Consider the following 9734-nt stretch of genomic DNA (forward strand, 5'->3'; position numbering starts at 1 on the left):
GCTCCCTGTTCACCCCAACTTTTCCTCCTTCTTTCTGGGCACGTAGCTAAGCCACCTTTCATAGCTTCTCTTGCAGCTGGGACTGAGTTCTAGTTAAAGAACATGGCCAGTGCCATTTCGAGGCCAGGCCTAGGGAACCCCTCTTGTCCTCCCCAAAAGCAATCAGTAACGTGGGCAGAAGATGTTGGTGCCACAGGATGGAGCGGTCCCTGAGTCACCACCTGGATCAGAGCTGCTCACATCAGGAATAGACACTTTGTACTCATTGAGGCTTCGTCTGCCCTAAGTGGCTAAAATCGGGGTTTGCCTGTTATTGCAGCTGCAGTTACATTAACTTGCACACTGTCTCTGCCCTAAGCCATAGGATCCTCCTTAAGTGTCTGTGGGAGGGATGCAGACCTGTGAGCCATCTTTCAATCATTTGGTGTCAACATGCAAAGACACAGATTGAAGTCTGAAAAGGAAGATGGAAGCCACATGATTTTCTACTGTTTGTTTGTGGGTTTTTAGCCTTTTGAATATAGTTGAAGATTTTTTTTCCCTCTCCCTTTAAAGGACTGGAAAAAGTTTTCTTTTTTTTTTTTTTTGAGACAGACTTTCACTTTGTGGCCCAGGCAGGAGTGCAATGGCGTGATCTCGGCTCACTGCAACCTCTGCCTTTTGGGTTCAAGCAATTTTCCTGCCTTGACCTTCTGAGTAGCTCGAATTACAGGCACCCGTCACCACGCCCAGCTAATTTTTGTCTTTTTTAAAAAAAGATAAGGTTTTACCACGTTGGCCAGGCTGATCTCAAACCCCTGACCTCAAGTGATCCACCCACCTGGCCTGCCAAAGTGTTGGGACTATAGGCGCGAGCCACCACGCCCAGCCATGGACTGGAAAAAATATTTAAGGCTTTACAACCTAAGTTACAAAACTAGGAGAGATCTTCAGCACCCAGTGTGACAGCAAAGAGAAGAGAAAGAAGGACACCTGCATTAACACCTTTCACAGCACAGTCACGGTCACGTGAGCATGGCCAGCCAAGCTCTAGGACAGGCAATGCTTCTTCCGCCACCTTGCTCCTCACAGGACAGGGTCCCATCAGATGTCTTCTGTGGCCCCCAGGTCTGTCCACTCAACTCTCAGTCATCACTCAGTAGAATATGAAGTTGAGGACTCGTGCTCGGACCATCTGTCCCCACTTTCCACGGGGTTCCTGTCTCTGTTTTGACAGCTCTTCTTTTCTTAACATTTATTTTTATGGAGGTGAAATAGACATACATAATCTACCATCTTTATCACTGTTCCGTGTACACCTTGGTGGTAATAAGTGCATTTGTATTCTTTCTTTTTCTCTTCAGGCCCCCTCGCCTTCCCCTTCTCTGGTGACCCCCACTCTACTCTCTACCTCCATGAGATCCACTTCTTCAGCTCCCACATAGAAGTGAGAGCCTATGACATCTGTCTTTCTGTGCCTGGCTCATTTCACATAAAATAATATCCTCCAGATCCATCCATGTTGCTGTCAGTAACAAGATTTCATCCTTTTTATGTCTGAATAGTACTCCATTCTGCATATAAACCACATTTTCTTTATCCACCCATCAACCGATGGACCCTTAGGTTGTTTCCAAATCTTTGCTATTGTGACTAGTGTTGCAATAAACATGGGAGTGTAGCTATGTCTTTGTCATTCTGGTTTCTTTTCTTTGGGGTCCATACCCAGCAGTGGGATTGCTGGATCCTATATCTCTATTTTCAGTTTTTTGAGAAACCTCCATGCTGTTCTCCATAGTGGTTGTACTAATTTACATTCCCATCAACAGTGCACAACAGAGAACGAGAGCTCCCTTTTCTCCACATCCTCGCCATGGCAGCTCCTCTGAGAACACACAGGCCTCTATTGTTCTTACCATTTTCATCTGATCAAAACCTGCATGCAGGCAGGTAGCTGAATAGGCCTCATAAATGAGTCCCTGTTAATGCTAAGGTGACTGACAGCCGCACATCTCACTGACAGAGTCTGACCCTTGTGGAGCACTAAAGAATCCCCTGGTCAGGGCCCCTCATCATGAGGGGCCCAGGGAAGGGACCGACCTGCTAGGCAATGGTGGGCGTGAGGCCAGAGCCCGGATCTCCTACCCTGGGCCCCTTACCCTCCCTCTTACCCTACCTGTCCCAGAGGGAGCTCATGCAGTGAAGCATGATCACTGCACTCCAGCCTGGGTGACAGAGAAAGATCCTGCCTGGAAAATGGAAAGAAGGAAGATCAGAAGAAAGGAAAGAGAAGGAAGGAAGGAAGGAAGGAAGGAAGGAAGGAAGGAAGGAAGGAAGGAAGGAAGAAAGAAAGAAAGAAAGAAAGAAAGAAAGAAAGAAAGAAAGAAAGAAAGAAAGAAAGAAAGAAAGAAAGAAAGAAAGAAAGAAAGAAAGAAGGAAGGAAGGAAGGAAGGAAGGAAGGAAGGAAAATAGAGAGGGACGGAGGAAGGAAGGAGAAAGAAATAAAGAAATCCTTTATCTCTATAAGACTGGGAAGACTTGAGAGACTTGGGAAGTCCACCAGAATTGCACACTACAAGGAACAACAAGATTTGCCCCTGAATACTTCGGGAATATCAGATAAAAAAAAGAAAACAAAACAGTTTTTTGAGCAGCCACTATGTGCCAGACATTGATCTAAATATTGAAGACAGGGGTCGGAGGCATGGCTCACAGCTTTCAGTGGCTTAAGGAGCAAAAGTGAGAGAAAGGAGAGAAAGAGAGAGGAGAGAGAGAGAGGAGAGAATATATTAAAATTGGCACATACATTCAAATAGCTTTATGCCAAAACCAATTTGGGATTTTTGTTTAAAGTTTGGACCAACTGCCTTGATATCCTGCAGACACACCAAGCAGGCTGTTATTCTCCATGTTTGAGGGCATCTCATCATCAAGGTCTTCTTTAGAAGAGTCAAAGTGCCCATCGTCCTGATGAGGAGTTTGTTCACCTTTTTTGTTATTTGCTGGAGTGAAGGGTGGTGCCGCTCCTCAGCCCTTCCATACTTGGAAACCAGGGAATAGTCATCTATTTCTGAACTACACCCAAATGCCTCTTTCCTCCCTTGATTAGGGTGAGCAGGTTAATCCCGTCCCATAGCAAATGTCTGCTCTACTGTATCCTCCCACCTGCCTGATTTCGGCCAGCACTAAACTTGGACATCACACCTGAACTTGGGCAGCACCTAGATCAAAGCCAGAATGATGCTAAGCAGTGCAGAAAGGCCTGGATCGGAAGCCCAGCCCAAGACCTGGCGCAGTTGTCTGTTGCTACACAAAATTCATAAACACAGACTGTGCATTCCACAATACCCATGGTTTTTTTCATCTTCTCCACTGGAACATGAAGATTCTCAGGGAAGTCTGAATTGTATGACTCTCTAAAGGGCACAAAGCCTGAACTAAAAAACTTGTGACAAATCTATGGTCACTCCTCTACAGCAAAAGCACTCCCTCTATGCAGTGAGGACAGCCACCCAGCATACACACACAGGGACAACTCATCCTACCTCCTGTGCACTTTACACCCATACACAGGAATGGTATACAATGCCCCCGCAAACCAACTGTTTATTAGCCATATTTTCTGCATTTGTCATTTCTGCTCTAACACAATGATGTATGAAGCATGATATTATAATGCAATCAGCATTAATTTTTGATATGGTTTGGTTGTGTCCCCACCCAAATCTCAGCTTGAATTGTAGCTCCCATAGTCCCCCCGTGTTGTGGGAGGGACCTGGTAGGAGGTAATTGAATCATGGGGTGGGTTTTCCCCTGCTATTCTCACGATAGTAAGTCTCACAAGATCTGACCGTTTTATACAGGGGAGCTCCCCTGAACATGCTCTCTTGCCTGCCACCATGTAAGGTGTGACTTTGTTCCTCCTTCACCTTCCGCCATGATTGTGAGGTCTGCCCAGCCATGTAGAACTGTGAGTCCATTAAACTTATTTTTCTGCTGGGCACAGTGGCTCATGCCTGTAATCCCAGCACTTTGGGAGGCCAAGGTGGGTGGATCACGAGGTTAGGAGATCAAGACCATCCTGGTGAACACAGTGAAACCCCATCTTTACTAAATACACAAAAAATTAGCCAGGCCTGGTGGTGGGCACCTGTAGTCCCAGCTACTCGGGAGGCTGAGGCAGGAGAATGGTGTGAAACAAGAGGGTGGAGCTTGCAGTGAGCAGAGATCATGCCACTGCACTCCAGCCTGGGTGACAGAGTGAGACTCTGACTCAAAAAACAAAAACAAAAAAACAAACAAAAAAACTTCTTTTTCTTTATAAATTACCCAGTCTCGGGTATTTCTTCATAGCAGTATGAAATGAACTAATACAATTTTATTAGGGGGTTAGGAGAAGTTTAATGTCTCTCTATTTATGACATGCATAACAGATGTTTCTTTCATCCAAAGCAGAATAACAAAAACAAGAAAACCTCATAATTCACTAGAAAATATTAAACATTAATATACTAACGGAAGAAAACATGCCTTACATGAAACACATGGCACAGAATTTGATAACAGAACCGGGAGAGTGTGGCCGACAGAACCATCTCACCATTATGGGAAAGCCAACTCCAGTTTATCACTTTAGTTTTGCTGGGACATTGAATGTCATGTGCTTTTTAAAAAAAATAAAAAAGTGTTATCTAAATTAAATCCGTACTGAGAATATATCTCCTGTGATGTCCGTGTGTCCCCAGGTCAGCTAGCCCTTCTGCCAGGTGCCAAAGTGAGTGTGCATCAGCACAGGCATTCCCGTGTGCAAAGGACAGCTGGGCTCTCTCAGCTCTGCATTGTGTATTTTTTTTTTTTTTTTTTGACGGGGTCTCACTCTGTTGCCCAGGCTGCAGTGCAGTGCCATGCCATGATCTTGGCTCACTGCAGCCTCAATCTCCCAGGCTCAAATAGTCCTCCCACCTCAGCCCTCCAAGTAACCGGGACTACAGGCGGGAGCCACTGTGCCCAGCTAATTTTTAGATATTTTGTAGAGACAAGGGTCTCACTATGTTGCCCAGGCTGGTCTCAAACTCCTGGGCAAGGAGATACATTTCAAGCGATCCTGCTGCTTGGGCCTCCCAAAGTGTTGGGATTACAGGCGTGAGCCCCGCGGCATGGCCAGGTGCTGTTTTTTTCACACCCACTCAGACTTCCTGGCTCTCAGGTGGGGAGCACCCATGGAGCTGGCAGGCGGGTCAGGGGGCTGCAGGCGGCTGCAGGAAGGGTGAGCCGCTAGGTGGCTGGGAGCTGCTGAGGGCTGCTCCTCGGATCCTGAGCCCCTCGGGTCCTGGGCGGCCTCTCGGTAGGGCCTGCCCCGGGGCTGCCTGCCCAACTTTTCGCTGGCGGAGGATGTCACCTCACTCTCATCCTCATCCGGAATCTTCGTGTGCCCTGACACCCTGGATGTACCCCTGGGGCTGCCGGCCCCCTCCCCTCCGGCGCGTGCACCCGGGAGCGCAGGCGCCCCCTCTTGCTCCCGCCCACCCTCCTTGTCCGTCGGGTGTCCCTCGGGGTGGCCAGGGGCTCCGCTCTGCTTCCGGAGGGAGGGGCTCGTCGGGGGTCCGGGCCTCCTGCGCATCCGCCGCCGCAGGCTGCAGACCAGGTCCGCGAGGCCCAGCAGGAAAGACAGTGCGCTGACCGCCCAGAGGAACAGCATCAGCAGGGACTTCTCCGTGGGCCGCGACACGTAGCAGTCCACCACGCCCGTGCACGGAGGACGCGTGCAAGGGAACTTATTTGGGGCCAAGAACCCAAAGAGAAGGTAGTGCAAGGCCCCGAAGGCTGCCTCCAGCAGGGTCCGGAGAAGGAGGTGGATGATGTAGCCCGCCGAGAAGTCGGGCACCTCGAGGCCGCCGCGCTGCCTGCAGGACCCCGGGCAGCGTCTCTGCCCGGAGGCCGTGTCCCGGGGTTCGGGGCAGCGGCGGGGGCCCAGCGCGGCTAGCGTGGCTCCACGGTGCAGGACATAGACGCTGAAGACAGCGGAGGGGAGGAGGACGCACACGCCCTGGATCAGCCAGAATCGCAGGTGAGACACTGGGGAGAAGACGTCATAGCAAACGTTGGCGCATCCCGGCTGCAGCGTGTTGCAGACAAATCTCTCCTGCTCGTCCTGGTAGACGGGGCGCCCAGCCAAGACGATCACCAGCATCCGCAGCAGCATCGTGAGGACGAACCAGAGCTTTCCTGGAAGAGAGGAAGCAGGCATGGCCTCATCACCCCCAAATACACTGCCCTGAGCAACAGTTTTAAAGTTTCTACTGGGGCTGAGATTGGGGAACTGAGACGTCAATAAGCATGTCTTTAGTTTTCTGTTTGTTTGTTTGTTGTACATAGGGTCGTGCTATGTTGCCCAGGCTGGTCTTGAACTCCTGACCTCAAGTGCTCCTGCCGCCTTGGCTTCCTAAGTAGCTGGGATTGCAGCATGAGCCACCACACCTGTCAGCTTGTCTTTACCCACAGCAAGAGTATCAGGTAGTTCATTTGACAAGTATTTATTGAGCAGTGAACATCCTTGTTTGTAAGATGCTTCAAGATGAGCAGATTTTTTAAAAAGCATTATATTAAAAGTGTTTTAACCTGTCTGCTAATTCAGACTTTTGGTAATGTCTCCTGGACTGACAGGTCCAGAAAGAAAGTTTGGCTGAGCAAATTAATGATGTAAATAAGATTTAAATTTTCTTCTTAGGAGAATAAGCCTTTTAAAAGAGGTTGGCATATTTCTGTAACTGTGTATAGCCAATTCGAGCTGCTGATTTCAGTAAATCTTCTTACTTATGACAATAGTCCAGGGATCTCTATTCAATCACAGGGCTTGTTAATGTTAGTCTACGGCCTTTGAAATTGAATTTCTTTATGAACATTCCATTGTTCAGATTTTTTAATCATTCAGAATTCCTCTTCCCCTTTTCCAGTTATTAAGAATGAATGAGGCTTGTCCTTCTTCAACGTATGGCGACTGAGTGACACCAAGCTAGGAAACCAAAATAACTGTCAAGCCCTATTTTCATGGCACCGACCAACTGTTTCGAAACATGTTTAAAACTCAGCCAAAATAACTTGTGAATATTGTGTTTTGTGATGAGAGAAACATCGCCTGACATCAGAAAAACAAAACAAAACAAAAATAAATAAATAAAGACAGTCAAACAAAGAATAATATCACTACGTGATGAGTCATTGAGTTGAACTTTTAACATCAAGTTGATCTCGTCTAAATCTACAAAACAATGAGCCGGGAAAGTATCAACTGCATCTCTGGCATATATTCATCCTTTTCTGACCCCCATACCTCTCTGAAAATGTGAGTCATCTACATTAAACAAAAATCTGTTATTCTCTTTGTTAAAAAAAATAAACTAAACTTGGGATTTGGTTTAAAGTGCACAAGAGAAATGGCTACTCCTTAAAAATTAAGCTTCCAGGCCAGGCATGGTAACTCACGCCTGTAATCCCAGCACTTTGGGAAGCCGAGGCGGGTGGATCACAAGGTCAGGAGATCGAGACCATCCTGGCTAACACGGTGAAACCCCGTCTCTACCAAAAGCACACAAAAAATTAGCCAGGTGTGGTGGCATGTGCTTGTAGTCCCAGCTACTCGGGAGGCTGAGGCAGGAGAATCACTTGAACCGGGGGGCAGAGGTTGCAGTGAGCCGAGATCACACCACTGCACTCCAGCCTGGGTGACAGAGTAACACTCTGTCTCCAAAATCAACAACAAAAATAATTAAGCTTCCAGGATAAAACCTAAAGGCATCACTTTCTCATTAACATTTGCTGTTCTGTTCCTTTTTCTGGTAACGTAGCCACACCAGGGTTGCACACAAATACCCCTCCACCTGCTTCAGTCTTCGGAGTCAGCACCCCAGTGTCAGCACAGGAGGGCCTGTGAGAGAACAATGTCACACGCAAGACCCTTCCATGACAGAGGAACCGCGGAACCATTCAAAGAAACTAGAAGCCTCAGCTCTCTTTCCTCCAGAAAGGCACAGCCCTTTGTTTTGGGAGTGGGTGAACTTTCAGCTTGGTGCCTGCACACTGAAAATGAGGAAATACCTGGAACCTTTAAGAAGGACTCAATTCCACCATTGCAATGGAAACAAAAACTACGCGGGAGTTTGGAGATAGTCCCAATACTCACCCACCATGGTCACGTTGCAATTTAGCGTGATGATGAGAAACCCTAGCAAGTCCACGCCTTCCATGCTTCCAGAATGTCACAGGCTCCAGGCTGCAGGAGACACTGGAGGGCTGTGTTCTCCAAAGAGGTGGAAAAATCCTTGCCTGGATAAATGTCCTTTAATTACAAAAGACTTAAAGGTGTGAGCTGGAGATAAGAAAGCAAAGGTTTGAGCCAGGAGTAGGAGATGGGTTTTTCTGTCTCCAAGTTGAGACGGCCCTAAGCCTCTGAGGCAAAACATTCCTGACAACTGCAGTGACCAGCAGAGCAAGCAGCAGTCATCTCTTATTGTGGGCTATTCTTACCCGCCTGGGATATTCCAGGCCTGTGGCAGCGCTCATATGTCCCCATCAGGACAGCCAGATGCTTCAGGATATAATAGCAGCAACTACTTTTAACCCAAGAAAGAAAAACTTCTGCTAACTAGTCAAGTAAATTTCTCTATTAAAAAGGCATTTGCTCCTTGAAAACATTTCCACAACCACTTCACTTGTGCAAGAAGCCCTTAAAGTGTTCATGTTTTATCTTAAAGAAGTGTTCATGTTTTGTCTTCTCAATCAAGCATGAATCGCCATGCCACCATCACACGAACCCACAAGGATCTCACCCTTATTCTGAATTCCTGTATCATGGGTGCGGGCAGAAATCTGTATCTCAGTCGGGTGCCCCAACTTTAGACTGTGACTTGGTTATTCTCCTGCTGCTTCCTGTGCAGTGAGTGACAGCTCTTCCCTTAGAGACAAAAGCCTGGGTGTAAAGCCGGGGGCAGCCCCCAACTCACTGGGGAAGTCACTGGATCCTTCCAGATAATCTCATCTTGCAATAAGGAGAATCATGCCATTCCACTTGGCATTTGTGGGAGGTTTCTGTGAAATGATGGCATAGAGTAAGAGCAACTGGTGTGAAGTGGGTGTATGACAGCCCATATCCCTGGTGTTTCAATCCCTCACTGGCCCCTACGACCTTCACAGATTACATCTTCCCTTTGTATCACCCAGCCCCATCTAACCTGGAGCTGTTCCCATTGAATCTACTTAATAAATGTCTGTTAAATTTGTCATGAAATATCATGGTCTGGACCTGCTGACATCAATCACAGTTGCATCAAAATCCTATCGCCGCAGCCACCTTCATATCTGGGAAGAACCCATCCTGCAGGGTTGGGGAGCTGTGATCAGGGTGGAAATTGTAAACTTGAAAAGGAATGATTTCAATTTTCCATGAAAGCTATTCTTTATATCCCCATCTTTTCTTCATTTCTGATCTATTCTTGACTTTAGTAATATCCCTAGAAAGATTCCCAGAAGAGTGCAACAAAGCTACTTTCATCTTTACTCCCATGACACGCTCCCATCCACGGAAAACGTTTTGACCCCCTTGAAAGGAACAGTGGTTTTGCTATATTTTAGTCAAATGCTTCGACATGAGCAATGAAATTGGAGAAATTGTAGTTAAGTAAAAATATTGAAATAGTCACAGGGTGTATAAAACAAAGAAGAATTTGTCTCCTAATAGACTGCTTATGGTATTGGCTTTT

General features: G+C 47.1%; 1 protein-coding gene across 1 annotated transcript; it reads right to left on the minus strand.

The window, feature by feature from the left end:
• Positions 1-4842: 4842 nt before the first annotated feature.
• GJD4 (gap junction protein delta 4) lies at positions 4843-9411 on the minus strand. The gene is made up of 2 exons (XM_023218202.2): positions 8159-9411; positions 4843-6204 (listed from the first exon to the last, which is right to left on the minus strand). The coding sequence occupies exons 1-2, from the start codon at positions 8220-8222 to the stop codon at positions 5156-5158; spliced, it is 1113 nt and encodes a 370-aa protein (XP_023073970.1). The 5' UTR covers positions 8223-9411; the 3' UTR covers positions 4843-5155.
• Positions 9412-9734: the final 323 nt, after the last annotated feature.

Source organism: Piliocolobus tephrosceles, chromosome 9 (assembly GCF_002776525.5).
Source record: "Piliocolobus tephrosceles isolate RC106 chromosome 9, ASM277652v3, whole genome shotgun sequence".
NCBI lineage: Eukaryota > Metazoa > Chordata > Mammalia > Primates > Cercopithecidae > Piliocolobus > Piliocolobus tephrosceles.

Bases quoted from the DNA above. Each gene is read 5' to 3' on its own strand.
- GJD4 (XM_023218202.2), bottom strand. From the start codon at position 8,222: ATGGAAGGCGTGGACTTGCTAGGGTTTCTCATCATCACGCTAAATTGC. The intron at 6,205-8,158 runs GTGAGTATTGGG...CCTCTCTTCCAG, and splicing joins TTGCAACGTGACCATGGTGG to GAAAGCTCTGGTTCGTCCTC.